Source organism: Dipodomys ordii, unplaced genomic scaffold (genome assembly GCF_000151885.1).
Source record: "Dipodomys ordii isolate 6190 unplaced genomic scaffold, Dord_2.0 Scaffold2, whole genome shotgun sequence".
NCBI lineage: Eukaryota > Metazoa > Chordata > Mammalia > Rodentia > Heteromyidae > Dipodomys > Dipodomys ordii.
The window spans coordinates 29,171,574-29,184,808 of record NW_012267218.1 but is presented as its reverse complement, the minus strand read 5'-3'; the positions used below and the strand labels follow the sequence as shown (position 1 = coordinate 29,184,808).

The 13,235-nt window shown below is 39.2% G+C and overlaps 1 protein-coding gene across 1 annotated transcript in view; it reads left to right on the top strand.

The window, feature by feature from the left end:
* Gphn (gephyrin) overlaps positions 1–13,235 on the top strand; it is a 397,524-nt gene that overhangs the window by 345,413 nt on the left and 38,876 nt on the right. The window contains exon 17 of the mRNA XM_013016472.1: positions 10,895–11,016. Within this exon, the coding sequence (XP_012871926.1) occupies positions 10,895–11,016 (122 nt within the window). The remainder of the gene's footprint in view (positions 1–10,894; positions 11,017–13,235) is intronic.

Below are 13,235 nucleotides of genomic sequence, written 5' to 3'. Positions count from 1 at the left end.
GTGTTCTGGGGTGTCTGGAAGTCCCACAGCAGCACCCTCTATCTTTCCCTAACTCCTTTTCCTCTTCTTTTCCTTTATCTGATATCTTTGTCCTTTCAATTTGTTCTGTGATTGCTTGAACCTCCTCGAAGTCAGATTCCTCAAGGGAATCGAGCTCTGTAAAATCGGGGTATGATTCTGACCTTGTCCTTTTTGCAGTGCCGCTATCAACACTGCCTCTCTCTGATCTTTCTTCCTGCAGTCTCTCTAAAGCCGCTTGCCCAATCTCCACTACCTCGCTGCAGCGCTGATCCTCCAGGCAACTTCTCACTAACCTCCAAATTGGTCTTACCCCACCCTTAAGTGCTCCTTGTTCATAAGCAAAATCTAACTCCTCTCCCAACTTCCTCCCATGAGGAACCAAGGAGCTACAATGTTGCATTCCTCAAGGAACCTCCGTAAAGTATCCTTTTTTAACTTTAGTCCTTTCGAGTTTAGCAGCTCTTCCAGGGCCAGAAAAATTGGATTTGACAAGGAAGCGCCCATCTTAGTTGTTTTTTTTGTTTGTTTGTTTGTTTTTGTTACTTTCACTTCAGGCCTGTATTTTATTTCTTCCCGGGTTTCCACTCTCTCTTTTATCTACCGAGATGAGCAAAAAATCCCTCCCGATTTTATCGCAGATCCCCTCTTACCTGGGACATTACCCCGCTCTTGTCGCGGATTCCCCCTTTTCCTGGGAATTTACCGGTGCACCACCCTGACCGCTGAAAGTTCTGAATCCTGTCGAGCCCCACGTTGGGCGCCACTTGTCGCAACCGCCTCGACCCGCAAGGATGACGCGACAACAGGTTCTTCTTTCAGACTGTTTATTCAGGACCTTGTTTACAGCTTCTTTTCTCCTACTTCTCTCCTGCCCGCTTCTTCCTGCTTCTTCCTGTTTCTCCTTCCCATCTCCCCCCCCCCCTCCGGTTATAAGCCTCCTGGATGGCCAATCCTGAAGCGCCATGTGGCATATACTGATAGGGCTGCAAACACGGAAGCAAACTAGGAGCCAAGTCATAGCCATATAAGGAGTTGTTTTTTACAGAGAGCACTCGTCACCGAGAAGACGGAAGGCGGGAGCCCACGCCATCTTAGGTCGCAGCCGCACCACGCAGCCCCGCCATTTTAGCTACAATGTTGCTTTTGCAGCCATCTTTGGTGGCGGCTCCCGCAGCTCTCCACATTAGCGGTAGCTATAGAGATGGCAAGAAGTAATCAGATCCATGATATATCATGAAAGTAAAACTAACCAGTCTGAATAGGGAATTCAAAGTAGAACATAAAAAAGTAAGTAATAAAGATGAACTCTTCAGGTACTATCCTAAGCAAGTGTATATTATATGTATATATGCATATGTATAGATATATACATACATATATATATATATTGACCCAAATGAGAAAGAATGAGCCAAGGAAATAAAGGATTGTATATTGAACATATTAAGTTTAAAGTACTTATTAGGGTTGGGAAAGTGGCTCAGTGGTTTGCATGCAAACCACATAAGCACCACATAAGCAAAGAGAAAAAAAGCCGGAAGTGGCGTTGTGGCTCAAGTGGTAGAGCGCTAGCCTTGAGCTGAAGAGCTGAGGGACAGTGCCCAAGCCCAGAGTTCAGGCTCCACGAACAGACCCAAAAAAACCAAACCAAATAAAGTACTTATTAGAAATTCCTCTAGAAATACTGAGGAGGCAATTGACTCTCAAAATCCAGAGCTTAGGAGGAGTTGAGCTAATGTACATGTGCAAGTTAGCTGCATATTCATAGTACTTAAGTTCCTAAAACTAGATAACATCACCTAGGAAATGAGAATATATAGATTAAAAGAGATACAAACTTTACACTTGGAAAGCAGCTATAGTTTCATCTTTTTCCCCACCTTTTATATTTACCTTGACTCTATTCACAGAATTTTTTTAAATTCCCCACTTTCAACTTCTTTTGGATATTTCTACCTGATAATCCGCCATTATCTAATTTTACATCTTTCTCTTCCTCCCACCCAAAAAAATACCTTCTTCCTAACTTCTTATAATGATGTCTGTCACTATTCATTGAAACTTTTCACTAAGGTATCATAAAAATTCATCATGCTAACCACTGGAGGGAAGAGGCAGGGAGGCAGTTCTGTATGTATGCCAGGACTGAGGCTTGCTCTCAGGGCCTAAGTTCTGTTGCTCAAGGCTACTGCTTGCTCTACCACTTGAGCCAGAGCTCCACTGCTGGCTTTTCATAGTTAATTGGAAATAAGGGTCTCTTGGACTTTTCCTGCCCAGGTTGGCTTCAAACTGTGATCCTCAGATCTGTCTCCTGAGTAGCTAGGATTACGGTTGTAAACCAACAGCACCTGGCTCATACCAACCCTTTTTAAAGGTAAATTCAGACCATTGAGGATAATCACATGCTTATACAGCCATTCACCAGAACTCCTTGCAAAACTGAAACTCAACACCTATTTAAGGACTCTCATTTCCCCTCAAATCTCACAGACACTTGGATACCATCATTTGAATGTCTGTCTCTAGGTATGTCACTACTGGAGTTAATACAGTGTTTATCTTTTTGCAACAGCCTATTTCATTTAGTAAAATGTCTTCTACATTGATCCTTGTTACAGCCAAGATCCAACTTGCCTCAACCTATACTGGAGATTGAACCCAGGGTTCCACATGTGAGGCAACTGCTCTGCCACTTGAACCACATGCCTAACCCTTTTATTTTATACTTTGTTTTTTAGATAGGGTCTTACTAACCTTGACCTGGCTGTCCTAGAACTTTTCATCCTTGTTCTGTCTCCTTAATATCTGTGGTTACATGCAAGACATGCACTCTACCACTGAGCCACCTTCCCAGCTCTAAAATACTACTTTCAAACACAGTTCAGTCAGCCACCAGTGGCTTATGCCTGTAATCCTAGCTACTCAGGAGGCTGAGATCTGAGGATCACGGTTCAAAGCCAGCCTGGGTAGGAAAGTCCATGAGACTGTTATCTCCAATTAACCACTAGAAAACAGGAAGGCTGAAGTGGTAGAGCACTCGCCTTGAGCTGAAGAGCTGAGGGACAGAGCTCAGGCTCAGAGTTCAAGCCCCACAACTGACAAAAAAAAAAAAAAGGAAAAAAATTCAAAAACACAGTTCAGATTTTTCTTCCTGTGTAAGACTTTCCACTATATATATTCTCACTATATATGTTCTCTTCCTGTTTTGAATACTTGGGAAAGCTTTTAAAATATTTTCTGTTACCAAATACCTTAAAAAGGGCTGGGAAGGTGGCTCAGTGGTAGAGCGCTTGCCTTGCATACATGAGGCCCTGGGTTCGATTCCTCAGCACCACATAAGCAGAAAAAAAATGGCCGGATGTGGCGCTGTGGCTCAAGTGGTAGAGCACTCGCCTTGAGCTGAAGAGCTGAGGGACAGAGCCCAGGCCCAGAGTTCAGGCCCCACAACTGGACCCAAAACAAACAAACAAAAACAAATACCTTAAAAATGGAGAAGAGGAAAGTCATATATAAACTCACCATGCTTTAACTGAAAAATGTTATCACTTGAATTATTTTCATTTTCCAACTGTGAATATAGGTTTATATTGCTTCATTTGTATAGCAGTTATCATAATGTACATGTAATTTTATATACTTTAGGAATTTAACATTGTATGGAAGTTTCTTATTACCTTGTCTCCTTAAAAGGTTGTTTTACTAGCTTCATAGTATTCTGTTCTTCCATTCTCATTCAGGAGTACATTATAGCATTGTACATGCATCTTCCAAGTCTTAATGCCCAGAGAACTGATTAGTAAACTAATTAGAATGTATACTTTTACCACTTTAACCCTACCACTGTTTATATATCTTCTGGTGATTAAGCAACCAGTAGTACATCAGAATAAGTTCTATTAATATTAAAAATTCTGGTCTAATGTTATACATTTAACACATGCTGTCTACATCTAGTTCTCTTTTACCTGTATATCTATAGCTAGATTGTTACCTATTATATGTCTGGTCATTTTTCAGCCTAAGTTATACCACATCTTCTGGATCAGTCTTTATACTATTACTGTATATTAAATTCACAGTAATTGTTTTTATCCCTACAAGCAGCATGTATCATATTCTTTTTAATGCATGATAATTAAGTATGAAGTTTAATAGAAAAACTAAAGGCTCTAGAGATTAGATATTTAGCCACTGTCCCACAAAGAGCAAGCAAGACAAGATTATTGTCAAAGTCAAGATATTAATATGTTATAACTAACAGCAAGAAATACTTGAGAACTCAGTGGTCTATTGTACTTGCCTAACATGAACAAGACTAGGGTTCCAACACCAGCATTATAAAAGAGGTGGGGGGAAGGTGAAAGGAAACAAATTTTCAGGATTATTTTAATTTTTAATTTTTGCCTTAACAGTGGCTTGAATTCAGAGCCTTGGGATCATTTAGCTGCTTGCTAAGCCATGCCTCTAGTTCAAGAAATACCTTTTAGCCAGGTGCTGGTGGCTCACGCCTATAATCATAGCTACTCAGGAGGCTGAGATCTGAGGATCACGGTTCAAAAGCCGGCCCGTGCAGGAAAGTTGGTGAGGCTCTTATCTCCAATAAACCACTAGAAAACTGGAAGTGGCACTGTGGCTCAAGCGGTAGAGCACTTGCCTTGAGCTGAAGAACTGAGGGATAGCACCCAAGCCTAGAGGTCAAGCCCCACAACCGACAAAAAAAAAAAAAGAAATACCTTTTAATTAAACAAATACTCATAATTATTACAAACATTTTAAATGTAAGTTTAAGAACATGTCATAAATCTACCTAAGGAAATACTATTTTCCAGAAGTATGAATAAAGAAAAAATCAGAACTATAAATTCACAGGCCAACATGTTTACTGATTCCAAATCTGGGAAGGGTATCTTAAGTCTTCTTCAGCCTGGCTGGAGAAGAAATGTCAGGCAACCATTCTTCAGCTCAGCTAGAGAAGAAATGACTCAATTCCCTTACAGCTAACGTCTCTTTTATTAGGCAGGGAGAGTGAAGTCAGGCAGGGCAGGAGTCTGGGGTAGTTTGTCATAGGAAGGGAGCTGGATGTGAACAGGGGAAGGGGCTCTGTGCAGATGGAATCTTACCTTGTGTTATAGGGGCTTTTTTAGAGCATCTTGTTGCCCAGTGTTATGGCCCTCAGCTCACAGGTTATCTTTTTGTTTAGTATATATTTTTTATTATAAAGATACTGTACAGGGGCTGGGAAGGTGGCTCAGTGGTAGAGCGCTTGCCTTGCATGCATGAGGCCCTAGGTTCGATTCCTCAGCACCACATTTGTAAAAAGAAAAAAAGCCAGAAGTGGCACTGTGGCTCAAGTGGTAGAGTGCTAGCCTTGAGCTGAAGAGCTGAGGGACAGTGCCCAGGCTCAGAGTTCAAGCCCCATGACCGGACCCAGAAAAAAAAAAAAGATACTGTACAAAGGGGTTAAAGTTACATGAGTAAGGTAATGAGCACATTTCCTATCGAGGATGGTTAACTCCTTCTTTGTTTTTCCCCTACCATCCCTTTCCTCCCCACCTCCCAAGCTCCTCCCCCACCCAGTTATAAAGTTCGTTTTCAACATAGTGTCTTATACATCTCATCATTACAGTGGATCAACCTGTATCCTTATTTCAGCATTTTGTTATTTCCCTTCCCTTCCCCAAATTAAAAAAAAAAAATGTATAAACAAGATGCAAGGCACCAGAATCAAATACAGTGGAAACAGGGGTTATACCATGGGGGAAGAACATACAAAAGAAACAAAAAAATCACATAGTACATAATAAATACATTAAAAACAACAGCAAGAAAGATAAAACCTCTTGTGTCCCTATCTTGGTATTCATTTCACTAAGCATCATCTTATATGGTCATATGTACATAGCTTTTGACTTTTTCTGCTTGCAGCCATAGGATATGTTTGGGGAGAGAGGGGAAAGAGATATGATCCAGCAAAGTCTATAGCAAGAGCAGTTCTACATATGGGGAGGTGGGGAAGTTAGTTAAGTCATTTTTCATCAGTTAACAGAATCTTTTAACCAAAAAAAAAAAAAAGAGACCTTTATAGCCAGTGACTATCAAAGAATTCATCTTGTTCTAGGATGTATCTCAGTGGTAAAGCACTTCTCTAGCATGCATGAGGACTTAGGTTTCATTCCCAGCACCACAAGAGAAAAAAAGAATACCTCTTTTCAGAGACATTCTATATCATCATTTAGTTTAGATGAGCAGAATATTTGCAGTTTCTTGACAAAGCCAGTAAAGATAGTGTAAGAGGCTGGGCACTGGTGGCTCACGCCTGTAATCCTAGCTACTCAGAAAGCTGAGATCTGAGGATCACGGTTCAAAGCCAGCCCGGGCAGGAGAGACCGTGAGACTCCTATCTCCAATAAACCACCAGAAAACCGGAAGTGGCACTGTAGCTCAAGTGGTAGAGCGCTCGCCTTGAGCTGAAGAGCTGAGGGACAGCGCCCAGGCCCAGAGTTCAAGCCCCACAACCGACAAAAAAAAAAGGATAATGTAAGAGATTGAGATTTTATATGGAAAATAAACCCAAGACTTGCAAAGCTAGAATTTTGTCCTAATATTTTTTACATGATGCTATAGTTAGAAAACACAGAACAACTTTTATTAAGTCAGTCTAATTTATCCAGAGTCATCTTAATAGAAATATTACATTTTAATATAATCTGTAAACCCTATATTTAAAACCAATTTTATGTTTCATATTTTTAAGTACATTTTCTAATTGAATGTTCCTCTTCCTTGTACCCAAGTAACCAAGGCAATTAGCTTAACTCTGTCGACTTTCTTTTAGAGTGAAAATTAAAAGCTGTTTGGAATAGGAATATATACTCCATTAGAGTTTACAGTCTGATTTTTCTCCCTTTTTTGTTATGTATTTGGACAATCTGAGTGTTCTAGGGTATGTACACTATGGCAAATTGATTTCTGATCACAACTACTAAATTTTCTAGAAAAAGAAAGAAAAATGAGTCTGAGAGTTCATAATGTAAGAAAAATTATTATAGAGACAGTATAGCCAACTGACAGGACAGTTGGTATCAGAGTAGTACTTTAGCAGATCTTCATCAAGAAAAAGAAAAATTAGTACACATCTAATCAAGTAACCAAAAGCAAATAACCAAAATAACTTTATTCTGATGACAAACAAAGTAAGTATCAATTAACTTTGTGTGTACAACCAAAAAGGATCATAGTTCAAAAGAAGTGCTAGATCTACTACTTCATCATACACAAATCCCTCGAGAGACAGAGAATTCAATGAAGCTCAGTTTGACCAATATGACAATACTGTTAGCATGTCTTTTTCTCTGAGTCTTGATGGTACTTCAATGACTGTCAAAGTCCTCATGAAGAGACCAGAAGAGATACCTGTTGATCAGATCAAGTTGGATATATTTAATGTTTCTAAATACGGGAAAATATCATCGGGATAATGTATAAGAGGAAAAATCTTTTACCTCCACTCATCTGAGTTCTTAGATGCAGCCCCTCTAACAAGAGACAGATTAAAAATTTAAAAGAACGGAATCTGTGAATACATACACATACATGGTAAGATGTCTTCAACAAAAAATAATAAATTTAAAGTAGCAATAATATTTTTTTTAAAGTCTGAATCTCTGGTGGCAGCAGCCTTTATCAAATGACAGATAAAGGATAGTTAGTAAAGTTTGTTATAAAGATTCCTCTGGTGCCATTCCTCTGCTGATAAGGGTCTTCTAAAGCTTTCTGCTTCTGGTAGAAAGGGGAAGAGGGGCTTGTTTATAAACTCATGTTCTGCTTTTAGGCAAATGAAGGGAAGACAGAGCTTTGCTTATGTTTTTTTCTTAATTGCCTGCAGGTCCAAAATCATCCTGTAACAGTATTATATGGGTAACAAATTCTGCTACTCTTCAACAGAACCTCAGTATCTCAAGAGAAAGTTATAGAATTGCTTAAAGAATTTTGATAATGCCAGGTGCCTGTGGCTCATGCCTGCAATTCTAGCTACTCAGGAGGCTCAACTCTGAGGATGGCAGTTCAAAGCCACCTGGTTGTGAGACTTGTCTCTAATTAACCACCAGAAAAGGCCAAAAGTGGCATTGTGGCTCAAGTGGTAGAGTGCTAGCCTTGAACATACAGGAGCCTGAGTTCAAGGCCCAGGACTGACGCGCGCGCACGCGCACGCGCACACACACACGGAATTTTGAGAACTGGTTTAGACTAGCTGGAATTTTGTCGGTCATGGAATTTATAAAATAGGTGATTAGCTAGAACAAGTAGTCTTACCTTTTGGAGCACCACAGGACTGTGTGGAGTTCATGTTAATCAATTGTCCATAGTCCTATTTTGGAGTATATAGATCCGAATAAGCTTGTGTTAAAAATACTTGGGGGTTGGAAGCATGACTCAAGTGAGAGAGCACCTGCCTAGCAAGCATGTGGCCATGAGCTCAAACCGCATGTGTCATGGTACAGTTTACCAGTTGATTTATATCGCATAAGCAAAGAGCAATTTTAAAACTCTTAAATTCAGGCCGGGCGCTGCTGGCTCATGCCTGTAATCCTAGCTACTCAGGAGGCTGAGATCTGAGAATCATGGTTCAAAGCCAGCATGGGCAGGAAAGTCCATGAAACTTTTATCTTCAATAAAGCACTAGAAAACCAAGTGGCGCTGTGGCCCAAGTGGTAGAGCACTCACCTTGAGCTGAAGAGCGCAAGGACAGCGCCCAAGCCCAGAGTTCAAGCCCCACAACGAACAAAAAAAAAGAAATTCAAATAAAAAAAATAGTGAATGCCTAGAATTGAGAATTTAAGCTGTTAATATGAAGTTATAGACAGATTGATAAGACAGTAAATGAAAATGAGGGGTAAGAAAGAAATTAAAATGTTCTTGGGCCCAGCCCAATGTCTCATACCCCTATTTCCCAGTTATGGAGGAGACAGAGATGGGGAGGATTTTGGTTCAAGACTAGCCTAGGCAAAACATTAGTGAGACTCCTATCTGAACCAATAAGCATGCATGATGATGCATGCCTATAATCCCAACTATTCATTAGGCTGTAGGGAGGGGCATCATAATTCAAAGCTGACCCCAAGTGAAAGAAGAACAGAGTAAAGAGGGAGGCTAACTGAAAAGAAAACCAAGAGAGGACTGGAGCATGGTTCAAGTGGTAGAGTGCCATCTTAGCAAGCTCAAGGCAACTTTAAGCTCCAGCACTGTAAAAAAAAAAAAAAAAAGATTGTTGTGAATAACTGAAGTATTTGGGAAGAGAATGGACAGCAAAGAGAACAAAAAAGAAGATTCAAAAATTGAATATTTGAAAACTGAGAAGATAGTAGCATCATTGATAATACCAAAAATAAAGTTAAAATTTATTTTATTTTTATTTTTTGGTCCAGTCGTGGGGCCTAAACTCTGGGCCTGGGCACTGTCCCTCAGCTCTTCAGCTCAAGGCTAGTGCTCCACCACTTGAGCCACAGTGCCACTTCCAGCTTTTTTTTTTCTGCTTATGTGGTGCTGAGGAATCGAACCCAGGGCCTCATGCATGCATGGCAAGCGCTCTACCACTGAGCCACCTTCCCAGCCCTAAAGTTAAAATTTAATATGTGGTATATAACACAAGTTTCAGGGTTATTTTGTTTCATTCTGTGGTTTTCACTCTAGTATATTTTAGCTGTATTACTAATTCCCAACATGATTGGAAATAAGATTCAGTTGTAAAGAAGAAAACTTCCGTTTCTGTTCATATTTATATTAGTATCCAGTCTAACAATCTGACACGTAATTCTGTGTTTTCCTTGGAATTATTTAAAATGAATTATAAATCCCACACCTTCATTTAACTAGCTATTACTTCTTCTTGTCCATTTACAGATAAATAACTCATCCTCCAAAGATTCTAATGATTGTTATTCCCAGAACTGTTTCCAACAAAATAACAGAGAGAAAACAAAATGGGAAAGAAATCATCCCTATACAAAGAAAACCTTATTTACTTGGTAGTCAATACTCAAAAGAAAAAAATAGCATAAAGACAGAGTATTCCTTCTAAAGTAGCTTGTCTGATGAAGTTAGAGATCCAACTTTTCCTTTATAAATTATAATGACTTGCCAGGCACTGTGGCCCACACCGGTCATCCTAGTTACTCAGAAGGCTGAGATGGGAGGATCAAAGTTTGAGGCCAGCCCTGGCAAAAAAAGTTCATGAGGCCATCTCAACCAATAAATGCTGACATCCATGTATCACTGGTTTTCATGTGTGGAGACAAGAATTACTTGTTTAAGTTTGTTAGTCTCAGAAACAAAACATTTGTTTCTCTTAGCAAGGTTTAATTTGCTTTTTAATGATATTGATCCAAGTTCAGAAAATAAAATTCTAAAACGCTTGAAAGAAAAAGAAAAGGATCATTATTCTCTTTAGTCCTGAGAATATCATGTCTCACAGTCTCTACTTCAAATGCTATCATTGAAAGCTAAATTGGAAAACTGGGAGAAAAAATATAGTTGTTTTATTTAGTTGGACAATAACCAATTACTAGGATGTAGAATTATTGTCAAATTAAGCTGAAGCTAATATGAACTTTAACCTGCTGTTCAATCATAATTGAAATTTCTGGTTTTTTGTTTTTTTGGGGTTTTTTATCTCTGAAGGGACATTTTCTCATTCTTCTTTACTCCCAATACTTATTCAAGGATCTTTTGAGCCTGTACCCTCCTACATGCCTGATACTGTTGCAGGTGCTAGAAGAAAAGTAAAAATATTTTTACGATTAGAAATAGACAGCATTGTCTTAAGAAATTTATTGGTTGTGGGTTTTTTTTTATTTTTTATTTTTTGGCTTTGTAGCTGCTAAATCCTGAAGATGACCTCTTACCAGGAAAGATCCGAGACAGCAATCGTTCAACCCTCCTAGCAACAATTCAGGAACATGGTTACCCCACAATCAACTTGGGAATTGTGGGAGACAAGTAAGTATGGCATTTTATTTTGGAAAGTTATATAAATATGAAGTTTTAGAGTACAAGTAGTAGAAAGTTGCTAAATTAATTTTTACAAATTTAATACTAATTTTTTTTTGTCATGGGGCCTGAATTCTGGGACCTGTGTACTGACTTTGTGCTCTTCAGCTCAAGGCAAGTGCTCTACCACTTGAGCCACAGCACCACTTCCGGCTTTCTAGTGGTTATTTGGAGATAAGAGCCTCACGGACTTTCCTGCCCAGGCTGGCTTTGAACCATGATCCTCAGATCTCAGCCTCCTGAGCTAGGATTATAGGCATGAGCCACCAGTGCCTGGCCTTAGATTGTTTTTTGTATCTTTATGTAACCCAAGTTTCTCCTAGTTTTATGCAATTACAAATAAAAAGGAATGCACATTAACTATAAACACTACTGTAAGAGCCATATTGTTCCATCTGCCAAATTACCTCAGCCCTCCAGTGAATTCAGCAAACATTTCTGGAATCTCCAGTGGTGTGTTAATCAAAAGAAAGTCTCTGCTTTCTAACCATCCTGCTCCCATGCAACATTGCTTGGCCGTTTCTTACCAGACGCTGTTTCTATGTTACTAGAGAAGTCTCTTCTTTACTAACACTCAAACATCAGCCTGGCTGATCAATCTGAGTGATACACCAAGATGCATCAGTCACCATAATTGCCTCCCTCTCTTACTTAGCACTACCTTGTCACTTGGTAAAGCTCATTGTGCAGAGATCCGTGGATCAAATGTGCTTTTGAAGAGGCTTTGCCCTACCATTCATGAGGAATGCTTTCACAACCTACTCTACCAAAGCCATCTTAGATATAAAGTAAACACACTACAAACCTTCCACACAAACAACATCATACTAATAACTCTCAAGGACTTTTCTTCCTCCTGATTTTTTTTCCTCTTAAAGACATTAGAGAAGTTGTTTGGTGCATTTTAAGCATCATTTTTCATTTGTATTAGCTCTAAATAAGTTCAGAATTAAATAACAAATGATCTTAGAGCACATGCTGATGAAGCCAATGTCTTAAGTTGCCCAGTATGAAGATCCTTTTGATATTTTTGAGACCCAAGTCTTACTATGCAGTTCAAGCTGGTCTAGAACTTGCTTAAAATCATGATCCTCCTTCCTCAGCCTTTCAAGTGCCTAGGCTACTTTACCCAATGTTGTATTTTATTAAAGGAGCTTAATATAATATACATGTTGATAGTACCTTATTCAAGTCTCTCATGATGGTTTAAATTGTATGTCCACACTCTTGACTTGTGCCCACATTTCCCAATAATTAGTATTATATTTAACTCCAAAACGTATCTTGAAAACAGCATAAAGAACAATGAACATACACAGAAATAAACAGCTCAGAGAAATGTGAAAATGTCTACTGTATATACCTTTATTTGATAGTAATACCTAATATCAAACAGAACATTTTAAAAAGAGATTTATATAAATTTAGGCTTCTTCCGTCTAGAATGTTTTACTAAAAAAGCCCAGAATGAATGCTTTAGAACACAGAGGTGGGTTGTGGGAGGAAAGAATTTATAACTATTCTCATGAAAATATGTACTAGCAAAAGAAATAAGGTACATTTACTCTATAGCTTGTTGAGACTCTGAGTGTTGCCTCCTTCTTCATTCTACCTCTTCCCATGTAGCCCTTCGCTAATCAGAGCACATGGTATTATTATACAGAACTTTCTGGGAGAAACTCTCCAGGGAAACTAGCAGAATCATAGGGAGAAACTCTTCCCTGTGTTTAAAGCAAAGAAATAGCTCAAGAATGCCCTCAAATACAGATTTTGCATTTCTAAGAAACTCCCAGTTGATAGGAAGCTGCTGGTTTGTAAATCACAGGAAGTAGCAAGGTTGTAGACAATTGAACCACAGGTCTGCTATAAATTTTAGATCAACCACTAAATCAGATAAAGATCCTGCCACTTGGCTAAAGAGTAACAGTTCTGTTCTTGTTCTCTTAAGAGGCTTAGATGTTGGGTGTAGTGGCTCTCACCTGTAATTCTAGCTATTCAGGAAGTAAAGATCAGGAGGATCATGATTTGAGGCCAGCAAAATATTCATCAGATCACATCTCAGTTATCAGGTGGGGGCATGTACTTGGGATCTCTGCAAGGCAAGAAGCATAGGTTGAGGGTTGTAGTCCAAGGTCTACTCTAGGCAAAAAATTGATAGATGTAGTGAT